The sequence below is a fragment of the Engystomops pustulosus genome, chromosome 11, assembly GCF_040894005.1.
Source record: "Engystomops pustulosus chromosome 11, aEngPut4.maternal, whole genome shotgun sequence".
NCBI classification, from domain to species: Eukaryota; Metazoa; Chordata; class Amphibia; order Anura; family Leptodactylidae; genus Engystomops; species Engystomops pustulosus.
Window position 1 is genome coordinate 7,025,749 of NC_092421.1, and position 27,988 is coordinate 7,053,736.

The 27,988-nt window shown below is 45.8% G+C and overlaps 1 protein-coding gene and 1 long non-coding RNA gene across 4 annotated transcripts in view; one reads left to right on the forward strand and one right to left on the reverse strand.

Annotated features, from left to right (window-relative positions):
* Window positions 1–14,147, forward strand: part of LOC140105434 (uncharacterized) — a 21,020-nt gene extending 6,873 nt beyond the window's left edge. The window contains exons 4-8 of one of the 2 annotated variants that reach the window (XR_011850579.1): window positions 8,208–8,362; window positions 12,311–12,450; window positions 12,593–12,661; window positions 13,141–13,326; window positions 13,546–14,147. This is a non-coding gene — a long non-coding RNA (uncharacterized lncRNA). The remainder of the gene's footprint in view (window positions 1–8,207; window positions 8,363–12,310; window positions 12,451–12,592; window positions 12,662–13,140; window positions 13,327–13,545) is intronic. The other variant, XR_011850578.1, reaches the window with a different exon arrangement.
* On the reverse strand, window positions 28–27,519 carry TMEM273 (transmembrane protein 273). Of its 2 annotated transcripts, XM_072129390.1 has the most exons (6): window positions 27,179–27,519; window positions 17,227–17,314; window positions 13,112–13,150; window positions 8,437–8,547; window positions 8,327–8,354; window positions 28–987 (listed from the first exon to the last, which is right to left on the reverse strand). In XM_072129390.1, the coding sequence occupies exons 2-6, from the start codon at window positions 17,282–17,284 to the stop codon at window positions 963–965; spliced, it is 261 nt and encodes an 86-aa protein (XP_071985491.1). In that variant the 5' UTR covers window positions 17,285–17,314; window positions 27,179–27,519; the 3' UTR covers window positions 28–962. The 2 variants fall into 2 exon arrangements, with proteins under 2 accessions (XP_071985491.1, XP_071985492.1); XM_072129391.1 differs by lacking the exon at window positions 8,327–8,354 and having other exon boundaries at window positions 27,179–27,425.
* Between the last annotated feature and the right edge of the window lie 469 nt (window positions 27,520–27,988).

Genomic DNA, 27,988 nt, shown 5'->3' on the forward strand with positions numbered 1-27,988 from the left:
GGACATGAGAATTTATCATTGGCTTGGAAATGAATAGCTAAACATTGTTTATTAGGCTCAGTGACATCACTGGACAAATTCAAAAGAACAATAAATCAAGACAAAAACAAATTACAATAAAATAAGATAAAGCTTTTTGTACATCAAAATCATGAAATGAGACTGTAAAACAATCTATAAAATACTTACAAAGACTTAAAAGTTAATTTTATTGCAATTCATGTTAAGCACTTTCACATTTTATGTACAGGCAGTCTCCGGGTTACATACGAGATATGGTCCATAGGTTTGTTCTTAAGTCGAATTTGTATGGAAGTCAAAACTGTATATTTTAGACAAATTTTTGCCCCGGTAACAATTGAAATTTTAACATTTTTTGCTGTAATTGGACCAAGGATTATCCATAAAGCTTCATTACAGACACCTTACAGCTGATCAGTGCAGGCTGGGACTATAGTAACATCCAGAGAGGTCACCAGAGGTCACAGGGGGCAGAGGGGTCCGTCTGTAACTAGGGGTTGTCTGTAAGTCGGGTGTCCTTAAGTAGGGGACCGCCTGTATTCTGAAAAATAGCTAGAATTTAAATATTAAATATTGTGGATTGGGGAGGGTGTTGGACTATGGACTGTACTATATATATCTAAATTAGTACTTTATTCTAACTTTAAAAACATAAAACATATGTGCACATAGATTATCCCTAACTAAAAGTATATGCATGTGTCTATGGACTTGTTTGTTACTAGATCTACTACAGTATATATAAACTTTTCCCCCATGTTTTCCCTTCTCTCTACAACATAAAACAGTAGATTAAAATACAGAATGTAATGACATTTCTATTGTAGGTGCTGGAATTAGGGAAGCACGTCCAATATATAACAGTATATACACTGGAGCATCTATTATCAGTTATTGTCCATAAGAGTTCAAGGATTTGCATCTTCTATCTCTGTATCTTCTCAGGAGGAATTTCCATCTCCATATCTGTAAAGCAATAAAAAATAAAAACCTCAGGATCAGTTAATGATTATGTTTTTATAGAGGCAAAATAACTGCAAATAATTTGAAATTGGCAAAAAATATGATCAATGATGTTTATAACCAAAATGTTACAATGAAATTCTGAATAGTTATTACATATGACTGAAGGTTTTATGATCAGCACCTCCTATTCATCCTTGATGAAGAGTGCCCTGTCCCGGGGGAATGCAGTAGGACACATTGGGGCCCATTTACTAAGGGTCCGTCGGGTTACCCCAATTTTTCCGTCTTGCACTGAATTGCACAGCGGTTTTTGGAGCACTCGATCGGATTGTGGTGCATCGACGCCAGCTTTCATGCGACACAAATCATGGGGGTGGGGCCATGGAACAAACCCGACTGATTTGGACAAACCGCAGAATTTAAAAAGCAAATTGTCGCAAGATCATCACTCACATGCAGCGGGAAGAAGAAGGTGAACTCCAGCGGACGTCAGCTGGGAAGCCACACATGCAGGAAATTGGATGCACAATCTTAGTGAATCGCGCCAGCTCCGAATCCTCGTCAGACAATGCACAGTGGGGATCGCGACGGGACATGTAAATAAATTTGCCCCATTGAGTTTAATCAATTCCATAACAAATGCATCCCCCCCCAAAACACCCCTCCAACTTGCTTTACTCTTGTTATATTTCGCAAGAATCAAACCACCTTATAGAATAGTAGTAGTACACCTTCTGATGATCTAGTGATCACTAGACAATGGAAGGAAGTCTCAGACCCAAAATTCAACAAAATTATTGCCATCATAAATTCCACTTACACTTATGAGAAGATATTGGGGCACATTTACTTACAGGGTCACCGGAGTTCACCAAAAGTGCATTGTCCGACTATAATGCGCTGTGCCGCGATTCACAAAGATCATGCGGAACTGCCTAAGGAGCTCAGAGACAGAATTGTGCCAAGACACAGATCTAGCCAAGGTTACAAAAGAATTTCTGTAGCACTCAAGGTACCTAAGAGCACAGTGGCCTCCATAATTTTTAAATGGAACAAGTTTGGGACAACCACAACTCTTTCTCGACCTGGCCATCCAGCCAAAATAAGCAATTGTGGGTGAGAAAAGTAAAAAAAAACCCCCCTGAGATCACTGTGACGGAGCTCCAAATATGCAGTAGAGAAATGCTAGAGAGTTCCACAGACTGAACTATCACTGCAGCCAGCCCCCTGTAGTATACAGCCAGCCCTCTGTAGTATATAGCCAGCCAGCCCTCTGTAGTATATAGCCAGCCAGCCCCCAGTAGTATATAGCCAGCCAGCCCCCTGTAGTATATAGCCAGCCAACCCCATGTAGTATACAGCCAGCCAGCCCCCAGTAGTATATAGCCAGCCAGCCCCCAGTAGTATACACCCAGCCCCCAGTAGTATACAGCCAGCCAGCCCCCTGTAGTATATAGCCAGTCCCTGTAGTATATAGCCAGCCCCCTGTAGTATACAACCAGCCCTCAGTAGTATATAGCCAGCCAGCCCCCAGTAGTATATAGTGAGCCCCTTAAGTATACAGCCAGCCCCTAGTAGTATATAGCTAGCCCCCTTAAGTATACAGCCAGCCTGCCCCTGTAGTATATAGCCAGCCAGCCCCCAGTAGTATATAGCCAGTCCCTTAAGTATACAGCCAGCCCCAGTAGTATATATCTAGCCCCCTTAAAGGACACTTGTCATCAGGTCTGTGCCACTAGTCCTGTCACTACTACCTGTTGGAGCAGCTCACAAGGATCCCATCCCAGCCTTTATCTAGTTATTTCATACATTATTCATTGTAAAATCATCTATTCTTTATTATGTAAATGAGGCTGGTCACATGGTCAGAGGCAGTGATGTCACCCCTGTTACCCCTCCCCTCTCCTCCCCCTGATCATATCTGTGTGTAATGTATAGTAAAGCATTTCTAGTGTATGTGCTGCATCTGCTGACATGCTCTCCCTCCTAATACACAGAGACACAGACATCAGCTACACAAGTACCTGACATGTTCTGCTATAACATGGCTGCATGGAGCTGTTGTATCTCTCCTATACACACACAGGCTGCAGGGGGCGCCAGCACCAGGAGGCACATGGAGGAGCCATTACACTATTATACCTCACCTCATTATACAGGCTGTCAGTAATGTGTATAGGAGTATCTCTTACACACAGGCTGCAGGGGGCACCAGCACCAGGAAGCACATGGAGGAGCCATTACACCATTATACCTCACACCATTATACAGACTGTCAGTCATGTGTACAGGAGTATCTCATACACACACAGGCTGCAGGGGGCACCAGCACCAGGAAGCACATGGAGGAGCCATTACACCATTATACCTCACACCATTATACAGACTGTCAGTCATGTGTACAGGAGTATCTCATACACACAGGCTGCAGGGGGTGTGGCCTCCAGCAAGCACATGGAGCAGCCATTACACCATTATACCTCACACCATTATACAGGCTGTCAGTCATGTGTATAGGAGTATCTCATACACAGACAGGCTGCAGGGGGCGCCAGCACCAGAAGCACATGGAGGAGCCATTACACCATTATACGTCACACCATTATACAGTCTGTCAGTCATGTGTATAGGAGTATCTCATACACAGACAGGCTGCAGGGGGCGCCAGCACCAGGAAGCACATGAAGGAGCCATTACACCATTATACCTCACAGCATTATACAGGCTGTCAGTCATGTGTATAGGAGTATCTCATACCCACAGGCTGCAGGGGGCGCCAGCACCAGGAAGCACATGGAGGAGCCATTACACCATTATACCTCACACCATTATACAGGCTGTCAGTCATGTGTATAGGAGTATGTTATACACAGGGGGCGCCTGCACCAGGAAGCACATGGAGGAGCCTTTACACCATTATACCTCACATCATTATACAGGCTGTCAGTCATGTATATAGGAGTATCTCATACACACAGGCTGCAGGGGGCGCCCACACCAGGAAGCACATGGAGGAGACATTACACCATTATACCTCACACCATTATACAGACTGTCAGTCATGTGTACAGGAGTATCTCATACACACAGGCTGCAGGGGGTGTGGCCACCAGCAAGCACATGGAGCAGCCATTACACCATTATACAGGCTGTCAGTCAAGCACTGGGGGTGTGGCTGTGTCTCCTACTCATGAATAAGCTGGACAGCTTGAATATGCTAATGACTCATTGGACATTTCACAGGTCATTTGCATACAACCTTAGGACCTCATTGCTTAGGTTTACAGGCATGTAGAGGGGCAATGAAGGGATAGAGGCAATGCTTTCTAATGGCGGTTTATGAAAATATATTTAGTTTAGGGGTTATTTTGCCTCACGGGTTCTCTTTAAGTATACAGCCAGCCCCCAGTAGTGTATAGCCAGCCCCCTTAAGTATACAGCCAGCCCCCAGTAGTATATAGCCAGCCCTCTTAAGTATACAGCCAGCCAGTCCTCAGTTTGCCAAGCACATAAAAAACCATCCATACTCACCTTTGGGCGGTCCCGATGCTCGGCGCATGTCATCAACGGCTGCATCATAGGGTGCGCCGGCCAGCAGAGATAACTAAAGAGGAGCCGCTCCCAGCATCGGGGGGCCGGAGGGTGAGTATGCAAGTTTATTTTTTTTATTGACTCGTACTTTAGTAAGCCCATAACATTTTGTGAATCATAAAATCAAAACTATTTTTGTTATATTCATTTCTTTATAGCATCATGGCTTTTCATATTCCTCAAATAACCCAAATTGGACAAAACGTGTTGGTTTCAGTCACTGTGATCGAGTGCGATTTAATCTGCTATTGTTATGGATTTTTAACGAAGGAGAAATTTTAATTTATCTTCCGTGGAAGTGCTGCAGTTCTCATCCTGAACAGTCAATACAAACACTAATGTCCAAATTTACTTACTGATCCCACAGCAGAGGAAACTCCACTTCTGCACTAGTGATGGCGGAGGTGTAGGCCCTGGCTCAGCTAATCAAATAACCCAGACACAACTAATTACAGCAGCTGAGGAGGTGATTTGCCTTATTTCATAACTTTTAACATTTGAATTTACAAAACGCATAGTAAACGCAATGTTAACAGTTATGAAATAACTCTCCTCTCCTCAGCTGTTGTAATTAGTTTCAAAATGCATTAAAAACGCAATTAAACCGCTACGTGTGACCTCACCCTTAGAAGTAACCAAAAACATTTAAGAATTTTGACAAAAGAGGTTACTGTGCAAAATGTTGAACAGTTAAAGCGTGTGAAATAATTCCAATTTACCCTGCCCTGGACCAGGTGCGGATTTGCTCCTAAAAAGTCATAGAAAAGGCACAAAAAAAGTGAAAAGTCGCACGGAACATCTGGAAAGTTAAGATACATGAGGCACACTGCCAAAGGTGCAGACCGAGGTGCACTTGAAGAGCGCCAACAAAAGTCACGAAAAAAGTCGCTAAAACAAGAAAAGTTGCAAAAAAAACCAAAACAATGGGGGTCATTTATTAAGGGCCCGAATCGCTCTTTTTTTGTTGGGTTTCCCGAAAATTAACGGTTTGCGCCAAATTGGCCCGGGTTTTTGGCACACGCGATCGGATTGTGTCGCATCGGTGCCGGGTTGCATGCAACGGAAAACCCGTACGTGGTTGTCGGAAAAACAGCGGCATTTTTTAAAAAAATGTGTCGCTTGACACGCGCTTACCTGCACCCAGGATAGGATGGTGCACTCCGGCGGACCTCGGCGCAGCAGCGACACCTGGTGGACATCAGGCGCACTATCTTAGTGAATCGCCGGAAGACCCGAATCCTCGACGGAGGACACACCGCTGGATCGCTACAGGACCGGGTAAGTAAATCTGCCCCAATTTGTCTAGCTGAAACTATGATACATGTGCCCCAAAGAGGTTTGAGGAAGCTTTGTGCAGAAGTGGAGCTTCCCGGACTCTATGACTGGCTCCATCACAAGGAGATCATCAGAGATGTTCTCATTCAATATATTAGAAAGTTTTATTCATTTTAATTAAGAAACTTTTAATGCCACCACAAAAACATCCTGAAATTGGCTTCAATGGGGGAGATTGAGATAATATGGAGCTACAAATAATCTCAAAATGTTGACATAACAAGCAGATTGTTTTGCTGGTTTCCTTATTTGATTTGCTCGGCATTAGGGAATGTTTACTGTAGGATAGAAGAAATCCTCGCCCGAAAAAGATGTTTTCCTACCAGGATAAATTATAAGTAATAAGGAGCGGCTTTAATTATCACACATGTCTTTCCTGGACTGTAACACTAGGTGGCGCTGCATCAACACAAAGAGATAACTAGCAACCAAATAAAGGGTAAAACATATACATAACACATAATATTTACATTGTAACAATGACCTATATATATTATTATTATTCAATACAAAAGAGAAATCTCTGGTCAGGAAATCTAATCTACCAATATCATATACAGTATTGTGCCGATGTCTTTAACCCCTTAACGACCCGGCCCTTTTTAGTTTCCATTTTTCACTCTCCACCTTCAAAAATCTATAACTTTTTTATTTTTCCATGTACAGAGCAGTGCAAGGGCTTGTTTTCTGTGTAACAAATTACACTTCATAGTAACGCTATTTATTATTCCATGCCGTGTACAGGGAAGCAGGAAAAAATTCCAAATGCAGTGAAAATGGTGAAAAAACACATTTGCACCATTTTCTTGTGGGTTTGGATTTTACGGATTTCATTGTGCGCCCCAAATGACCGGTCTGCTTTATTCTTTGGGTCAGTGCAATCACGGGGATGCTAATTTGTATAGGTTTTAGAATGTTCTCTAACATTTACAAAAATTAAAACCTCCTGTACAAAAATATATTTTTTTATTTTGCCGTCTTCTGGCGCCAATAACTTTTTCATACTTCGGTGCACGGAGCTGTGGGTGGTATCGTTTTTCACGACTTTTGATGGCGTTTTCATTGCTATAATTTTTAGGACTGTGCGACCTTTTGATCACTTTTTATTGATTTTTAAAATATTTTTCAAAATGACCAAAAAGTGCCATTTTCGACTTTGCGTAACTTTCCGTTACAGGGTTTCACGCAGTGAAAAACCGTTATTATATCTTGATAGATCGGGCATTTTCAGACGCGGAGATACCTAAGGTGTTAAGGATTTTTACTGTTTTTAATATTTACATCAGTTCAAGGGTAAGGGAGGTGATTTGAATTTTTAGTTTTTTTTATTATAATTTTTTTAAAACTTTTTTTTTATTTTTACTTTTACTATTTTTTAGACTCCCTAGGGTACTTTAACCCTAGGTTGTCTGATCGATCCTATCATATACTGCCATCCCCCTGTATATAGCCAACCCCTGTATATAGCCAGCCCCTGTATATAGCCAGCCCCCTGTATATAGCCAGCCCCCTGTATATAGCCAGCCCCTGTATATAGCCAGCCCCCTGTATATGCCTCCTGTATATAGCCAGCCCCTCTGTATATAGCCAGCCCCCTGTATATAGCCAGCCCCTGTATATAGCCAGCCCCTCTGTATATAGCCAGCCCCCGTATATAGCCAGCCCCTCTGTATATGCCCCCTGTATACAGCCAGCCCCTCTGTATATAGCCAGCCCCTGTATATAGCCAGCCCCCTGTATATAGCCAGCCCCTCTGTATATGCCCCCTGTATATAGCCAGCCCCTCTGTATATAGCCAGCCCCTCTGTATATAGCCAGCCCCCTGTATATAGCCAGCCCCTGTATATAGCCAGCCCCCTGTATATAGCCAGCCCCTCTGTATATAGCCAGCCCCTGTATATAGCCAGCCCCTCTGTATATGCCCCCTGTATATAGCCAGCCCCTCTGTATATAGCCAGCCCCCTGTATATAGCCAGCCCCTGTATATAGCCAGCCCCCTGTATATAGCCAGCCCCTCTGTATATAGCCAGCCCCTGTATATAGCCAGCCCCCTGTATATAGCCAGCCCCTCTGTATATAGCCAACCAGTGAAAAACGCATTGAAAATGCGCATGAAAAACTGAGACACTGAACAAACTCTGAGTGAAAATTGATTGATCTCTGATGAAAAATGTGCGTTTTTCACTAACCAAACCCCGATCGCCCCCTGATCAAAGTCTGACGTGATCTGCAACGCAAGTGTGGGAGGGGGCTAAGAATTTAGTACTTTTTCAAACACACTGCTCTCTAAATAGGAATGAGAAGGGAAGACTAGGAAGCAAAGAGAAGGTTCTGTTCTACTTTACGTGTCTCAACAAGATACATTCAGAGAACCATCATCTTCTAGGAATGATACACGGGGACATATTCTTACCTTATCCGGAACGCAAAAGATTCCGACTCTGTGAAGGTAAGGAATATAAATACAATCTGTTTACAGGTTTTAGGATTTGGTACGAACAATGTATAATCGGATGATCTTACCGGAATAGCTGTTATCCAGCATGTGCTTCTTTATCATGTACAGTTTAATAGCAATAAAGGCAACGGAAAAAACGGCCCCTAAACAGACTCCAATGATCACGTACTGAATATCTGAAAAAAAAACATGAAACAAGTTTTAGTCACGTACAAAGAATCGTCTTAGGCTGCATTCACACACATGTGTGGGGGACATATATACGGCCGATATACGTCCCCCATACACTTATATGGGCTCACAGCATGGTACGGGAGCGGTACAGTGCAGCACACGTGCGGCACCGTACCGCTCCGCAGCCTGGGAAAAGATAGGACATGTCCGATCTTTCCCCGTATTACGGCGCCGTAGCCCATATGTCGCTATGGAGAGGGGCGGGGGTGAGCGGCGCCCTCCTCCTCCCCCCGCGCCGCCGTGTGCCCACCGTGCTACGGTAGCCTCAGGAAGACAAATATAATACAAAGAGATTTCAGTATGTATTGCTATTACACATCTTATAATGATATCTCACAACATGCGCTCCATGCACAGGGAGGATTGGAAGCGCCGGATTAGCACCACGTGGAACAGGAATTTACAGAGTTTTCAGTTTCAAAGAGGAGCTGTTACCCCCAAAAAGACCCCCAGCCCATAATCCTCTCTCTAGCCCCTTTCTATAAATGACAATTTTTGAAAATTTTATGTTGGGGAAGTAAGTTGTAACCGATCCGACCTCTTACCAAATAAGAGGTTGGATCCTCGGATCCTCGGTGCTTGGAGTTGGCCTTATTTATGAAGGGGCCGGCCGACACTCCCCGGCCACGCCCCTGTCAGCGGGGACCTGTAGGAGAAGCCGGCAGCATCGCATATATTGCATAATCGGCTCTTCATGATGCGGCCGCGGCTCCTTGTTCACAGCACCGGCCGCGCCGTGCTTATTGTGAACAAGGAGCCACGGAGAGCCAGCAGCCGATTACGCAATACGTGCGATGCTACGGGCTGTCCCCCTGACAGGGGCGTGGTGGGGGAGTGTCGGCCGGCCCCTTCATGAATAAAGACGACTTCAAGCACAGATGATGCGAGCAGGGATGAGTTTAAATTCTCTGTTGCCTGAGGCGAGGTATAGTACCCCCCCCCCTCCACCACATTCAGAAGTATCAGGTTACTTTTTAGGGGATATACATACACATACAGTGTGTCACACCCATGCTGACATAAGTTGTGAAGAGACACTATTTTTAGGTGTCAGGTCCTGCTTTATAGCAGGTGACTGCACCTCTGTTCCTCCCCCAATGTTACAGTAGATCCTGCTGCCTGAGGCAAGAGACTCAACTCGCCTCATGGATGGTGCACCCCTGCATACGAGGTTCCGACCTCTTATTTGGTAAGAGGTCGGATCGGTTACAACCAACTTCCCCAACATAAATTTAAAAAAATTGGCATCTATACAAAGGGGCTGGGGAGAGGATTATGGGTGTGCATATTTTTGGGGATCTTTTTGGGGGTGACAGGTCCTCTTTAAGGCATTAAAAATGGCGATCCTGTAGCCAGTAAATGTTGTTAGTCTCAGTGGCCGTGCACCAGTAACATCTATAATGTTCTTCATTCTCAGGAATCATGCGGGGAATGAAAATAGAAGTGTGAAACCCGTTCTGTCACCTGCTAAAAGAGTCATTTCTGATGATTTCTGTTGTAAACATTTTTCTAATATATGTAATAAAAAATTCTTCTCAGTTTGTAAAGAAACAACTGCAATGTGCCCCTGAGCTACAGTGTTACTTCTCTGTTGCTATGGCAAATCTATTTACAGGATTGAAGAGGGAGGGGTCTCTCTCTGTCTTTCACTCTCTGTGTTAACTCTTTCTGCTCTCTCCCTGGCTGCAGTATGCTATGAGTATTATATTCAAAGAACAAACTGAAAATAAAGGGGTTAATCCAGCCATCTCAGAGATATTTAACCAATCACAGGGAGATTAGATGTTAGCTCATTCAGCCTCCACGACATACACATGCTGGAATGTCTATGGTAGGGACAGGTAGGGAAATACAGCCACTACTCATTTATCTAATGTCCCGTTTAATAAAATGTCCACAGCGGAGATTTCCTTTAATGAAATGTCCGCTGCAGAACCCCGCTTTAATGTAATGTCGACTGCAAAGTTCCCCCCTTAATGTAATGTCCCCTGCAGAGTCCCCCATTTAATGAAGCCGTAGGTGAGGATATTGTGGTTTTTTTTAACATGTAAATTCACTGGGTGTTCCTGGTCCAGGGCCAGACAGTATTTTATGGAGGGGGGGAAGCAGCGCTGCCCCAAGATCTCACCCCCTCCATCAAGCAGCAGCACTGCCGCCTGAGGCAACTTTCTCAAGTCACCTCATGGATGGTGCGTCCCTGGGTACTGAGCAGCTTGATTTTTTTTTAAAAAACTAAGCAGAATTTGTGTATGAAGCATATTAGAAAAATGTTCATCCCCCTCCACACACACAATATAAAAAATTATCTCAAATGACGGTCACACTAATTATCCATTACTCCCATCATCCACTCCCATCATGTACTTTTTAGTGCAGGAGAGGGGAGCTCCATCCATCCCCAGGCCCGGTCTAAACCCTCTGCGATCATGATCATTGCGCCGCCATCGTCCCCCACTCACAACACACAGGGGGCCCTCACATGTGGTGCTTTGAGGATGCGTTTTTAAACATGTTCCCATGTGTATGGTTTGAAAGGGTTTTTTTTTTCATTGCTGGAAGTGTAAGAGGAGTGAAAATGTTAACATAGCTGCTTACACTTCCAGCAACGATGAAAAACAACTTTCAAACCAGTCAAACGCATAGTAACATGTAAAACACTTGCGTTCAAACACATGCATTTAAAACATGTGAACGCACCCTGAGTGGAGGCTGCTGCTGGTCATTTCATTAAGAGAAGGCTGCTGCTGTACTTAATACTAAGTGGAGGCTGCTGCTGGTCATGTTATTCACTGGAGGCCGCTGCTGCTGCAGGTGCCCTGACAGAAGAAATACTGTATATACTTGAGTATAAGCCGAGACCCCTAATTTTAACACCAAAAACCGGGAAAACCTATTGACTCGAGCATAAGCTGAGGGTGTAGTATACAGCTAGCCATCCATGTAGTATACAGCCAGCACCCTGTAGTATACAGCCAGCCACCCTGTAGTATACAGCCAGACCCCTGTAGTATACAGTCAGCCCCCAGTAGTATACAGCCAGCCCCCTGTAGTATACAGTCAGCCCCCTGTAGTATACAGCCAGCCCCCATGTAGTATACAGTCAGCCCCCAGTAGTATACAGCCAGCCCCCTGTAGTATACAGCCAGCCCCCTGTAGTATACAGTCAGCCCCCAGTAGTATACAGCCAGCCCCCTGTAGTATACAGCCAGCCCCCTGTAGTATACAGTCAGCCCCCAGTAGTATACAGCCAGTCCCCCTGTAGTATACAGTCAGCCCCCTGTAGTATACAGCCAGCCCCCATGTAGTATACAGCCAGCCAGCCCCATGTAGTATACAGCCAGCCCCCTGTAGTATACAGCCAGCCCCCTGTAGTCTACAGTCAGCCCCCTGTAGTATACAGTCAGCCCCCTGTAGTATACAGCCAGCCCCCATGTAGTATACAGCCAGCCCCCTGTAGTATACAGTCAGCCCCCTGTAGTATACAGTCAGCCCCCATGTAGTATACAGCCAGTATCCACATAGTATACAGCCATCCCCCACATAGTATACAGCCAGCCCCCACATAGTATACAACGGGCCCCTATGTAGTATACAGCCAGTTCCCTGCCAAGCACATAAATAAAAAACTTAATACGCACCCTCCAGTGTCCCGATCTTCCGCACGAGGCTCCCGACGGCTCATCTTCTCTCTTCTTTCTTCTCTAGCCGGCAGAGTCGCGTCCATAATGTCATCAGAGGCGACACCGCGGCATCATAGTGTGAAGATCACATGGGCTAGAGAAGAGAGAAGAGGAGCCGCCGGGAACTGCGCCGAAGATCGGGACACATGCACCATACACCGGAGGGTAAGTATTACGTTTTTTATTTTTTAATTGTATAAGCCGAGGTGAGTTTTTTCAGCACATTTTTGTTATACACGAGTATATCTATTTATATGAAACCCTGACAAGGAACCTGACCCCAGTTTTTGCACCTCTGAACTCTCAGGCTGAAGTTGAAGCTCACCTTGGACTTGGACTCTATATTATAGAATCATGATTTGGTATCACATTAAAGGTAAGAATCGCATCTTTCAAATTGCATCAGAATTGTAGTTCTGTAATATGCAAATAGCAAAAAAGAACAGAATGGTATTTTTAACTGCAGCTCGCATTACCAATTATCTCTTTAACTTCCTGTATCACTGGTTCTGTAGCCATGGCTAGTTATGAAAAAGGAGATTCTTATATTTAGTATGATACCAGCACCATGGTCAGCGGTACTATAGAGCCCAAAATATGGCTTCCCAGCCTCTAAAAGTGACTTATCTCAGACAAAAAGTGACTCTTCTCTGCTCATTTAAATATGAGGGGTGTAGTAGTTTAGTGGGGTAATATCTGTACATGTAGAATCTGAAGTTCCGTGTTGCACCCTGATTTATAGTTTAATTTATAGTTTATGAAATTCAGTATTTCATGTGGCAGCAGATTTATATTACTCGCTCGCAACTTTCTAATCGTAACTTACCAAATCCTTCCTCTGGTTTTCCATTACAGTGAGCAAAGCCTGAAAACAAAGAACATGGACAATGATATAACTTTATATGGTTCTGACCTGCAGTACGTTACGATGTTCTAATCACATTAATTACATAGTATTTTTGGTGATCTCTGCGAAACGAGGATTCTTCATCCACCCCCCCCCCCCCCCCCGAAAATGGTATCATTGCCAACTTTTTGCAGGTCAGTAGAACTTGGTTTCTAGGGAACTCACTTAAATAACCTCTGTGTGCCATCAGTGTATTTCATCCTGTTCTGCCTATTGTGGCCACCACCGGATGTGGAATAGATCCTAGACAGCTGCCATAGATAATGCAAAGTTGTTATCTTTAGCCATTAATGGTAGCTATAACTCACTTGCCAAATATTGTATATAATAATAATAATTCTTTATTTATATAGCGCCTACAGATTACGCAGCGCTACACAGAACTTGCCAAATTAGTCCCTGTTCCCAATGGGCTCACAATCAACCTACCAGTATGTTTTGGAGTGTTGGAGGAAATCGGAGGACCCGGAGGAAACCCATGAAAACACGGAGAGAACATACAAACTCTTTGCAGATGTTGACCAGGGTGGGACTTGAATCCAGGACCCCAGCGCTGCAAGGCAGAAGTGCTACTCACTCAGCCACAGTGCTGCAAGCCTATAGTGCTAACCACTGAGCCACCGTGCTGCAAGCCTGTAGTGCTACTCACTCAGCCACAGTGCTGCCCATGGTATGTCCTGTAATCAACCATTCATGTATCCATGTGCATAAAGCAAAAGCTGCATATCACTTTAATAGAATGAAATCTTCAAGAAAACTTATTATTGATTTAGTTTAGTGATGTATTCCCATTCACCATGTGTAATTGTATTTTATACAGGCTAAAGTCAAGTAAAATATGAGCAATACTAAAACAACACAAGTCATATAAGATGAAAAGTCCCACAGAAAGAATGTTAAGACTGATATCGTTCTGTCCTCCACATTCCATAAATAAAAGAATGGAAATAATTATTATGCATAATGTTGTTTACACTTTGTTTCTTTTTATTTTCTTGTAACTTGACAAATGACTAAAGACCATAACAATAGAAGGAATTTATCAGATTTTGTGCAATTCACTTCTCAGTTTGTGTAAATTAAAACAGCAAATCCCGAGGGTCGGACGGCATCTCTATTGTATTGTAGGATACTAACACCAGGCACTGGTCCCTTCCTGTATCCATTTTCTTGTTTTTTTATTACTGTAATATGTTGGTGAAATTTGAAGCATGGTCACAAGGTGTAATACGCTCAGGTCCCCGGAGTTCGCCTTCTTCTTCCTGGTGCATGTAAGTGCATTGTCTGTGTATAATGCGCTATGCGGGGAGTCACTAAGGTCGTGCGCCCGATATCCTGCTTGTGTCGCTTCCCCGCTCAGGTCCCCGGAGTTCACCTTCTTCTTCCTGGTGCATGTAAGTGCATTGTCCGTGTATAATGCGCTGTGCGGGGAGTCACTAAGATCCTGCACCTGATATCCTGCATGTGTCGCTTCCCCGCTCAGGTCCCTGGAGTTCACCTTCTTCTTCCTGCTGCATGTAAGTGCATTGTCTGTGTATAATGCGCTGTGCGGGGAGTCACTAAGGTCGTGCGCCCGATATCCTGCATGTGTCACTTCCCCGCTCAGGTCCCTGGAGTTCACCTTCTTCTTCCTGGTGCATGTAAGTGCATTGTCTGTGTATAATGCGCTATGCGGGGAGTCACTAAGGTCGTGCGCCCGATATCCTGCATGTGTCGCTTCCCCGCTCAGGTCCCCGGAGTTCACCTTCTTCTTCCTGGTGCATGTAAGTGCATTGTCCGTGTATAGTGCACTGTGCGGGGAGTCACTAAGATCCTGCCCCCGATATCCTGCATGTGTCACTTCCCCGCTCAGGTCCCTGGAGTTCACCTTCTTCTTCCTGGTGCATGTAAGTGCATTGTCTGTGTATAATGCGCTATGCGGGGAGTCACTAAGGTCGTGCGCCCGATATCCTGCATGTGTCGCTTCCCCGCTCAGGTCCCCGGAGTTCACCTTCTTCTTCCTGGTGCATGTAAGTGCATTGTCCGTGTATAATGCACTGTGCGGGGAGTCACTAAGATCCTGCCCCCGATATCCTGCATGTGTCGCTTCCCCGCTCAGGTCCCTGGAGTTCACCTTCTTCTTCCTGGTGCATGTAAGTGCATTGTCTTGTATAATGCGCTGTGCGGGGAGTCACTAAGATCGTGCGCCCGATATCCTGCATGTGCCGCTTCCCCGCTCAGGTCCCCGGAGTTCACCTTCTTCTTCCTGGTGCATGAAAGTGCATTGTCTGTGTATAATGCGCTGTGCGGGGAGTCACTAAGATCCTGCACCCGATATCCTGCATGTGTCGCTTCCCCGCTCAGGTCCCTGGAGTTCACCTTCTTCTTCCTGGTGCATGTAAGTGCATTGTCTTGTATAATGCGCTGTGCGGGGAGTCACTAAGATCGTGCGCCCGATATCCTGCATGTGCCGCTTCCCCGCTCAGGTCCCCGGAGTTCACCTTCTTCTTCCTGGTGCATGAAAGTGCATTGTCTGTGTATAATGCGCTGTGCGGGGAGTCACTAAGATCCTGCACCCGATATCCTGCATGTGTCGCTTCCCCGCTCAGGTCCCTGGAGTTCACCTTCTTCTTCCTGGTGCATGTAAGTGCATTGTCCGTGTATAATGCGCTGTGCAGGGAGTCACTAAGATCCTGCGCCCGATATCCTGCATGTGTCGCTTCCCCGCTCAGGTCCCTGGAGTTCACCTTCTTTTTCCCGGTGCATGTAAGTGCATTGTCCATGTATAATGCGCTGTGCGGGGAGTCACTAAGATCCTGCACCCGATATCCTGCATGTGCCGCTTCCCCGCTCAGGTCCCTGGAGTTCACCTTCTTCTTCCTGCTGCATGTAAGTGCATTGTCCGTGTATAATGCGCTGTGCGGGAGTCACTAAGATCCTGCGCCCGATATCCTGCATGTGTCGCTTCCCCGCTCAGGTCCCTGGAGTTCACCTTCTTTTTCCCGGTGCATGTAAGTGCATTGTCCATGTATAATGCGCTGTGCGGGGAGTCACTAAGATCGTGCGCCCGATATCCTGCATGTGCCGCTTCCCCGCTCAGGTCCCCGGAGTTCACCTTCTTCTTCCTGGTGCATGAAAGTGCATTGTCTGTGTATAATGAGCTGTGCGGGGAGTCACTAAGATCCTGCACCCGATATCCTGCATGTGTCGCTTCCCCGCTCAGGTCCCTGGAGTTCACCTTCTTCTTCCTGGTGCATGTAAGTGCATTGTCCGTGTATAATGCGCTGTGCGGGGAGTCACTAAGATCCTGCACCCGATATCCTGCATGTGTCGCTTCCCCGCTCAGGTCCCTGGAGTTCACCTTCTTCTTCCTGGTGCATGTAAGTGCATTGTCCGTGTATAATGCGCTGTGCGGGGAGTCACTAAGATCCTGCGCCCGATATCCTGCATGTGCCGCTTCCCCGCTCAGGTCCCTGGAGTTCACCTTCTTTTTCCCGGTGCATGTAAGTGCATTGTCCGTGTATAATGCGCTGTGCGGGGAGTCACTAAGATCCTGCGCCCGATATCCTGCATGTGTCGCTCCCCGCTCAGGTCCCCGGAGTTCACCTTCTTCTTCCCGGTGCATGTAAGTGCATTGTCAGTGTATAATCCGCTGTGCGGGGAGTCACTAAGATCCTGCACCCGATATCCTGCATGTGTCGCTTCCCCGCTCAGGTCCCCGGAGTTCACCTTCTTCTTCCCGGTGCATGTAAGTGTATTGGATTGCGACACAATTTGAAAGTTAAATCCTGCGCTCAGTCTTAATCAGTCGGATTGCATGAAATCCAGTGCAGCTGCACCAAAATCTGATCGTGTGCGACACAATCCCCAGTTAAATATCTGTCACAGCTGCGCAAATCCCAAAAACGTCAGAAAAAACGACAAAAGTGCAGCCGCGGAACCTTAGTAAATAAGCCCCATTGTGTGTGCAGAAAACATGCAAAGTTTCAGTCCCATACATCATCTGCTTTCTCATAAAAAATGCTAAACTTGTTGCCCAAATAACATCTACTCACTCAGAAACAAGGGGATGAAGGCCAGTGGTTTCAGGCAGTTGTTTGTACCCATGATCATTTCTCTGATCCCGGAGCAGCGTCCAAGTAACTACATGCAAAAAAAGATAGAAAGAAAGATGTTATTTTCTGCAACGTTTTGTGCAACTTGCTCAGGCCCTTCCTTGTGATAGCCACAACTTCCTTATCTCTACATCACGCTGATTGTTAGCAAACTCATGCTCTCAGCATTCTCCATGTCAGATACTTTGTAGTCTGTCTGAAACTTTAGAAAGGCGACATCCAGCGGCACTTCATGGGGGTTCTATTTCACGGCTACGTTTGTTATGCAAACATCGGGCGCGAACCAAAGGTTTAGATAAGAAGTGATCAATTAATTGCAGGGATCATAGTATCAATAAAGGGAATATATTACATTAAAGTGCAAATACATTTTTGTTATACAAGTCAGTTCCTGCTACAAATTAATGTGCAATCTACGGCCCTTTGGTATTAGCCAAATAAAAAACCAAAAAATTCCAATCACCCCCTTTCCCTAGAACTGATCTAAATAAACATGTTAGGTATCACCGTGTCCCAAACCATCCGAAAACTATCATAATAAAATAATGGTTATTCCCGGCGTTTAACCCTGTAACGGAAAATAGCGGCCGAGGTCGAAATTGCCACTTTTTTTTGCCATTTTGAAAAATATATAAAATTCACTAAAAGGAGATCTAAAGGCCGTACAGTCCTCAAAATGGTAGCATTGAAAACTTCATCAAAAGTTATAAAAAGTGACACAAGGGGGGTCATTTACTAAGGGCCCGATTCGCGTTTTCCCGCCGTGTTACCCGAATATTTTCGATTTGCGCCGATTGTACCTGAATTGCCCCGGGATTTGGCGCACGCGATCGGATTGTGGCGCTGGAATGCACACAACGGAAATCGGGGGGCGTGGCCGAGCGAAAACCCGACGGATTCGGAAAAAACGCTGCATTTTATAAAAAAAATTCGCGAAAATTTCACTCACCTTCATCCAGGATAGGCCGGTGTATTTTGAGGCATTCCAGCGGACTTCAGCGCAGCAGCGCCACCTGGTGGACGGCGGAGGAACTACCATCATAAATCCTGGCCGGACCTGAATCCAGCGCAGAGAACGCGCCGCTGGATCGCGAACGGACCGGGTAAGTAAATCTGCCCCAAGGTATGAAAAAGTTATTTTAGCACCAGAAGACGGCAAAATGAAGCTTTTTTTTTCTTTGTGCAGGAGGTTTAATTTTTTTGTATAAAAACATTATAAAACTTTGTTATCCCCGTAATCGTGCCAACCCAAAGAATAAAGTAAACATGTGAAAGCCGCACAGTGAAAGCCGTAAAATCCAAGCCCACAAGAAAACGGTGCAAATGTATTTTTTTTTTACCAATTTCACTGCATTTGGAATTTCTTTCCCGCTTCCCAGTACATGACATGGAATATTAAACACCGTCACTATAAAGTGCAATTTGTTATGCAGCAAACAAGCCGTCACACAGCTCTGTACATGGAAAAATAAAAAAAATAAAAATTTTTTGATGGTGTGGAGTGAAAAAAGAAAATGTTGTGTCATGAGGGACGGGTGGGCGTGGCCACCTCGGTCGTCCGGAAGTGAAACGCAGCGCGGCTTCTGTGCCCCTGTTTGTTTACATGAAGCACGGACTGGAGAGATTGTAGCACTGGACACCGCTGGGAGGGACCGCGGAGGTAAGTACATGTTTATTTTTTTTAAACCAGCCCCATCCCGACCACCCAAGGGTTTTTTATACCCTTGGGCAACCCTTTCAATAATACATTTTCTTGCATTGTTACTGGTTTGCACTCGGTGGTCTCATCTATTTCTTCTTGTATACTACAAATTGCAGCCTATTCTCACATTTCCTAAGTGTCTTATTAGATTGGGAAAGGTCACGGGTTTGACGTAGCGGCTATGACGTAGATTACTCAAGGAAAAGAAAAACAGCATCACTCTTCAGCTCTTCGATCGCGCTCTCTCTGCCAAGAAAGTTTCTAAACTGCATCATGTGAGGGCTATGAAGAATACAAAGAGAAGTCCATCCATCTGTTCCAAAGTGAACCTCCAAGCAATATATTAAAGGGGTCATCCAAGAGTAGCAATAAATTGGGCACGGGCTGGGACGGGCTTTGTGTACTCAATTCCTGGAGTGCAGAATTTGTGCCCCTGTAAATAGACAGGGTCAGGGATGACACGGACTGTGGGGCGAGATCAGGAGCGATGGTGGAGGTGAGTACAGTTTTTTGCTACTTTCGGATAACCCCTTTAAGTCAACAAGTTGGCTCATTAAAAGGTCCGTAAGTTTTGGCGCAGAAACTCAGTGGAGGTGTCATGTATGCTTCATAATGGTGGGATCACAGATATTCGTACATGTACCTTGCAACATGCATTAACCCCTCACAACGTAGCATTATGGCACGCGTCGGGTGGCAGAGCATGGAGAGGGCGGCGTTCTCTGCCGTGGATTCGGGTCCGGACGGGATTCACTAAGGTAGTTCCTCCGACGTCCACCAGGTGGCGCTGCTGCACTGAAGTTCCCCGAGGCCCGCCGGAATGCCCTGAAGTTTACCGGCCTATTCCTGGTGAAGGTAAGCGTGATTACCGCATCACTTTTTTTTTTTAAATGCGGCAGTTTTTCCGAATCCGTCAGGTTTTTCGTTCGGTCACGTCCCCCGATTTCTGTCGCGCGCATGCCGGCGTCGATGCGCCACAATCCGATCGCGAGCGCCAAAATCCCAGGGCAATTCAGGGAAAATAGGCGCAAATCAGAAATATTCGGGTAACACGGCGGGAAACCGTGAATCGGGCCCTTAGTAAATGGCCCCCATTGTAATGAATGAGGAGGAAAATCCCCTTACACTGCCATACTGTAGCAGGGCAGTATAGGATAGGATCGATCAGATGCATTTTCGGACGCGGCGATACCTAATGTGCTTATGAATTTTACAGTTTATTTACATTTATATAAGTTCTAGGGAAAGGGGGTGACTTGAATTTTTATGTTTTGGTTTTTTTACCTTTTTTTGATTTTTATTTTCACTGTTTTTCAGACCCCCTAGGGTACTTTAACCCTAGGTCGTCTGATTGATCCCACCATTTATTGCCATACTACAGTATATGGGGATTTTTCACCTCATTCATTAAAATGTGCACATTTTATACCCCAGCAGGGAGAACAGGGGTATAAAAGCTCATCCCTTACACTACACAAATAGAGGTTTTTAAGACTCCAACCTGTTGTCAGACTCTCTTCAAAATATTGTAGAAATATATATTGCATTGTCTAAAGATCAAGAACATTTTTGTGAACTCCAAGCATTTATTTCCAGGTTCGTAAGGAGGGAATCAGACTAGTAGGGAATAGCTCCGAAACGCTGCATCCTCTCACACATGGAGCTGCCGGACACATCAGCTGCAGGAATCACCTGCCAATAAATGTTGCACTCACTGGTAGAATTTCGAAGGGCTGTGTGGTTCTTAAACCTGTTATTAGTTTAATATTGGAAAGTGTCGTGTATTGTCATTTTAGTCATATAGTCAGGGTCAGAGGGACACTGGACACTGTATGATATCAGATGCTTACATAGGGAAGCCATGCTACTAAGTGTCATAATTGTAGTTGGTGGGATTAAAAAAGACATTGGTTTATCCAGTCCAATATATATATATATATAATCCAACAGTGTTGATCCAGTGGAACACAAACAAAACCAACAAGCCTGTTACCAATTAGCTGGGAAAAAAACTCCCAACTAAGACAGAATGTGAGAATAACTTGTTGGATCAACGTCAAATTCATAAAACGTCTATTATCATGACAAATAACATTTTGCCTGCATGCCCCTCTTGAGGGGGTTTATTTACTAAGGGTCCCGCGGCCGCATTTCCATTGGGTTTTCTGACTTTTCAGGTTTCACATGGCTGGGACAGGGGTTTAGAAGGGGATTGTGTTGCATGCGATTTTGGAGCATCGGCGCCGGCTTTCATGTGACAGAAATCGGGGAGGCGGGCCATTGGACGATCTGACGGATTCAGACTGAGTGCGGGATTTAACATTTAAATTGTGTCGCACAACAATGCACTTACATGCACCAGAAAGAAGAAGGAAGAAGAAGGTGAACTCCGGGGACCTGAGCGGGGAAGCATCACATACAGGATATCGGGTGCACAATCTTAGTGACTCCCCACACACAGCGCATTATACACGGACAATGCACTTACATGCACCAGGAAGAAGAAGGTGAACTCCGGGGACCTGAGCGGGGAAGTGACACATGCAGGATATCGGGTGCAGGATCTTAGTGACTCCTCGCACAGCACATTATACACGGACAATGCACTTACATGCACCAGGAAGAAGAAGGTGAACTCCGGGGACCTGAGCGGGGAAGCGACACATGCAGGATATCGGGTGCAGGATCTTAGTGACTCACCGCACATCGCATTATACACGGACAATGCACTTACATGCACCAGGAAGAAGAAGGTGAACTCCGGGGACCTGAGCGGGGAAGTGACACATGCAGGATATCGGGCGCATGATCTTAGTGACTCCCCGCACAGCGCATTATACACGGACAATGCACTTACATGCACCAGGAAGAAGAAGGTGAACTCCGGGGACCTGAGCAGGGAAGCGACACATGCAGGATATCGGGTGCACAATCTTGGTGACTCCCCGCACAGTGCATTATTCACGGACAATGCACTTACATGCACCAGGAAGAAGAAGGTGAACTCCGGGGACCTGAGCGGGGAAGCGACACATGCAGGATATCGGGTGCAGGATCATAGTGACTTCCCGCACAGCGCATTATACACGGACAATGCACTTACATGCACCAGGAAGAAGAAGGTGAACTCCGGGGACCTGAGCGGGGAAGCGACACATGCAGGATATCGGGTGCACGATCTTAGTGACTCACCGCACATTGCATTATACACTGACAATGCACTTACATGCACCAGGAAGAAGAAGGTGAACTCCGGGGACCTGAGCGGGGAAGCATCACATGCAGGATATCGGGTGCATAATCTTAGTGACTCCCTGCACAGCGCATTATACACGGACAATGCACTTACATGCACCAGGAAGAAGAAGGGGAACTCCAGGGACCTGAGCGGGGAAGTGACACATGCAGGATATCGGGTGCACGATCTTAGTGACTCCTCGCACAGTGCATTATTCACGGACAATGCACTTACATGCACCAGGAAGAAGAAGGTGAACTCCGGGGACCTGAGCGGGGAAGCGACACATGCAGGATATCGGGTGCAGGATCATAGTGACTTCCCGCACAGCGCATTATACACGGACAATGCACTTACATGCACCAGGAAGAAGAAGGTGAACTCCGGGGACCTGAGCGGGGAAGCGACACATGCAGGATATCGGGTGCACGATCTTAGTGACTCACCGCACATTGCATTATACACTGACAATGCACTTACATGCACCAGGAAGAAGAAGGTGAACTCCGGGGACCTGAGCGGGGAAGCATCACATGCAGGATATCGGGTGCATAATCTTAGTGACTCCCTGCACAGCGCATTATACACGGACAATGCACTTACATGCACCAGGAAGAAGAAGGGGAACTCCAGGGACCTGAGCGGGGAAGTGACACATGCAGGATATCGGGTGCACGATCTTAGTGACTCCCCGCACAGCGCATTATACACGGACAATGCACTTACATGCACCAGGAAGAAGAAGGTGAACTCCGGGGACCTGAGCGGGGAAGCGACACATGCAGGATATCGGGTGCAGGATATTAGTGACTCCCTGCACAGCGCATTATACACAGACAATGCACTTACATGCACCAGGAAGAAGAAGGTGAACTCCGGGGACCTGAGCGGGGAAGCGACACATGCAGGATATCGGGTGCACAATCTTAGTGACTCCCCGCACAGCGCATTATACACGGACAATGCACTTACATGCACCAGGAAGAAGAAGGTGAACTCCGGGGACCTGAGCGGGGAAGCGACACATGCAGGATATCGGGTGCAGGATATTAGTGACTCCCTGCACAGCGCATTATACACGGACAATGCACTTACATGCACCAGGAAGAAGAAGGTGAACTCCGGGGACCTAAGCGGGGAAGCGACACATGCAGGATATCGGGTGCAGGATCTTGGTGACTCCCCGCACAGCGCATTATACACGGACAATGCACTTACATGCACCAGGAAGAAGAAGGTGAACTCCGGGGGCCTGAGCGGGGAAGCGACACATGCAGGATATCGGGGGCATGATCTTAGTGACTCCCCGCACAGCACATTATACACGGACAATGCACTTACATGCACCAGGAAGAAGAAGGTGAACTCCGGGGGCCTGAGCGGGGAAGCGACACATGCAGGATATCGGGTGCACGATCTTAGTGACTCCCCGCACAGCACATTATACACGGACAATGCACTTACATGCACCAGGAAGAAGAAGGTGAACTCCGGGGACCTGAGCGGGGAAGTGACACATGCAGGATATCAGGCGCACAATCTTAGTGACTCCCTGCACAGCGCATTATACACGGACAATGCACTTACATGCACCAGGAAGAAGAAGGTGAACTCCGGGGACCTGAGCGGGGGAAGCGACACATGCAGGATATCGGGGGCAGGATCTTAGTGACTCCCCGCACAGCACATTATACACGGACAATGCACTTACATGCACCAGGAAGAAGAAGGTGAACTCCGGGGACCTGAGCGGGGAAGCGACACATGCAGGATATCGAGTGCAGGATCTTAGTGACTCCCTGCACAGCGCATTATACACGGACAATGCACTTACATGCACCAGGAAGAAGAAGGTGAACTCCGGGGACCTGAGCGGGGAAGCGACACATGCAGGATATCGGGTGCACGATCTTAGTGACTCCCCGCACAGCACATTATACACGGACAATGCACTTACATGCACCAGGAAGAAGAAGGTGAACTCCGGGGACCTGAGCGGGGAAGCGACACATGCAGGATATCGGGGGCATGATCTTAGTGACTCCCCGCACAGCACATTATACACGGACAATGCACTTACATGCACCAGGAAGAAGAAGGTGAACTCCGGGGGCCTGAGCGGGGAAGCGACACATGCAGGATATCGGGTGCACGATCTTAGTGACTCCCCGCACAGCACATTATACACGGACAATGCACTTACATGCACCAGGAAGAAGAAGGTGAACTCCGGGGACCTGAGCGGGGAAGTGACACATGCAGGATATCAGGCGCACAATCTTAGTGACTCCCTGCACAGCGCATTATACACGGACAATGCACTTACATGCACCAGGAAGAAGAAGGTGAACTCCGGGGACCTGAGCGGGGGAAGCGACACGTGCAGGATATCGGGGGCAGGATCTTAGTGACTCCCCGCACAGCACATTATACACGGACAATGCACTTACATGCACCAGGAAGAAGAAGGTGAACTCCGGGGACCTGAGCGGGGAAGCGACACATGCAGGATATCGAGTGCAGGATCTTAGTGACTCCCTGCACAGCGCATTATACACGGACAATGCACTTACATGCACCAGGAAGAAGAAGGTGAACTCCGGGGACCTGAGCGGGGAAGCGACACATGCAGGATATCGGGTGCACGATCTTAGTGACTCCCTGCACAGCGCAGGTGCTCAAATAGTTACTTTTTTGCCATTTTGCAACTTATAAAATAATTAATAAAAAGTGATCCAAAGGTCCCACAGTCCATACGTATGCAAATGAGAATAGTCCTGAATTCTTAGATGTACTGGTTGAAATACAGGATAACAGGATTTGCACTTCCACAAACGCCCTCCTCCATTTCAATAGCTATCATCCTAAACATGTAAAAAGAGCAATTCCATACGGGCAATTCCTAAGGGTATAACGTATCAATTATACCAGAGAGAGGGAGAAACAAGCTGGAGAATTAAAAGAGAGATTAATGAGAAGAGGTTATCCTGAAAAATAGTCAAAGCATAAGATAAAGTAAAAACCAAAAGTCAGAAGGATCTCCTTAAAGGGAACCTGTCACCAGGAGAGCCATTTTTAGCACTCCCGAGCCCCCACAGAGCATAGCACATACACTGCCAAAGTGTTTTTGTATAACAAATAGGTTTTACAGAAAAATAGATCTGTTATATTGTACCTTTCATTAGCATCTGCTGTGTGACTGGGCAGTTGCCTTTTGGGAGGAGCTGGAAAGGAGCAGTCCCCCCCCCACCTTTGGGAAACAGCTACTCTATGTGACCTTTTCAAATATATGAATCTCCCTTCACTCAGGATTGGCTGTAGAGGAGCAAGGGGCGTTGCTAAGCCAAGTGATATATTTGAAAAGGTCACATGGAGTAGCTGTTTCCCAAAGGTGGGGGGGAGGGGGGACTGCTCCTTTCCAGCCACTCCCAATAGGCAACTCCCTAGTCACACAGCAGATGCTAATGAAAGGTACAATATAACATCTTTTTTTCTGTAAAACCAATTTTTTATACAAAAACACTTTGGCAGTGTATGTACTATGCTCTGTGGGGACTGGGGGAGTGCTAAAAATGGCTCTCCTGGTGACAGGTTCCCTTTAAAAATAATAAAAATAGGTAGGGACAAGAGAAGTTCTCCTTTACTTTCGATTTTTCTCCTGTGGCCGATTCTGTTAAAAAAGCATTAAGAGATAATTGGCACCTAATAGAAACTGATAAAGACCTCCCTACAGAAGCCAATGGAGGCCACTAGTCAGTTTCCGAAGAGGTAAAACAATTAAGTCTGAATTAGTCAGAAGTTCATATAATTCTAAAAAGAACAATAAGTGCTCAGAACAAAGCCTGTTCCGCGGGCTGGTCGCACCTGTGGAACGACCTAGTTGTATCCTGCTGCAGCAAGTCCAACCCGCTTTGCGGCGGGCTCTGGTGAAGACCAGGTGCCGCTTGGGCTCCGGTCCCAGGTGTCGGCTAGTTCCATCTCCCGCGGTGGTCCAGAGGATCCACTGATCCTGACAAGTATCTTTCAGTTTGTATCCAGGCGTCTAAATATCTCTGGCATTGTCTTTGGAAGACCCTGGGCGGTGATGGTGACTGATCGGCGCTCCCTGATGATTTCACCAAGATGGCGGCACCGATCGCGAGTGTTAGCAGTATGTGTTTGCTGCAATATGCAGCAAAGATTTACCGCCTATCGAAAGTCCGTGAGCCCTCTCAATGCACCCGCACCCGATGCACGCTGTACTATTACAGTGCGCATCGGGAAGGGGTTAAAATAATTGATTGTAAAATTTTCATGAAAAATGCTGTTCGCTTTGTGATCTGTCCGGCATCGTAATAAAACAAAAGGACACTTAGAAAATAATGCAAACACAAAAGCTGAGATAAATGTTACTTAATAACTAATTTGAGTATCAGTTTGAAACATTTTGAAAATAGATAATTTTTTTAAAAATTTTGCCAAATTCACCTGAATGGTAAATATATCAACCAAAATTTCCCATTAACTTGATGTACAATATGTCACGAAAAAACAATCTCAAAGCCCCCTGGATAAGTTAAAGCCTTCTAAAGTTATTACTGGATAAATTGACACATGCAAGTTTTGTAAAATAGGCCTTGGTCATCAAGGCGCAAATAAGCTTGGTCACTAAGGGGTTAACATAGTGCAACTTTTCATAACGACAACCTAGAAGAGTTTTTTGCTTCGATTATCTCCATTTAACTGTAGGAAATATGCAAATACGTTTTCCAGGAAGGGACAAGAAAACATCAAGCATGACTTTCAAGAAGCCTAATGACATGATGTGGGATTAAAGCCAAACCAGTATATTAATTGGCTCTGTAAGGAGAACTCTTAATTCCTAAAACTTGACCCAAGGAAGTCAAGTCAACAGACATATTTTAGATTGTTTTCATCAATAATGACTACTTTATAGATAAGGATCTACTTACCAGAGTGTTCGGAATATTCAATTCCGGGATTTCTCATTTATTTTGCTTTGACCACATACTTCCGGTTATTCGTCTCTGACCTAGTACTGTACTGTCCTCCATTCCAAAATACAGAAGAGTATTTCTACCAGTACCAGATATATACAGATATACTCTGCCGACAGTTCCTGGGAATTCTTATGACTCAGAGCTATTGGCCGCCCGCCATTAAAAAGACAGGAAGTCAAGAATACAGAAAAGAAATGAAGACCATAACATAAAAACATGGAGGGATTACAAAACATAAATTCTCAATCCGATTCAGCATTTAGGGAAGTGGAGCGAAGATTCCTGGACAGCAGTCACAACAGCAGAACTTTGCTTAGTCAAGGATCTCGAAACACACAGATAACCATCCATCCAGGACAATCATTGGAGCAGCAGGATGGGAACAGAGCGTTTTCCGAATACTTTGCAGGCAGGAATAGACATTGATGGATAATTACTGAAACAAAAGATTTAGAAAATGAAGCTATTTTGCTGTATAATGAATAGTAATATCATTTTATACTATACTTTCCGTTCTAATTCTTATGACTGTTTGACTAACTCTGACAATGGGACCCATTTACTGAGGGTCCGAACGCGGCACTTTCGTCGGGTTTCCCGAATATTTCTCTTTGGCCCTGAATTGCCCCGGGTTTTTGGCGCACGTGATCGGATTGTGGCGCATCGGCACCAGCTTGCATGCGACAGAAACCGGGGGCGTGGCCGTCGGACAACCCAACGGATTCGGACAAACCGCAGAATTTAAAAAAGGAAATGTATCGC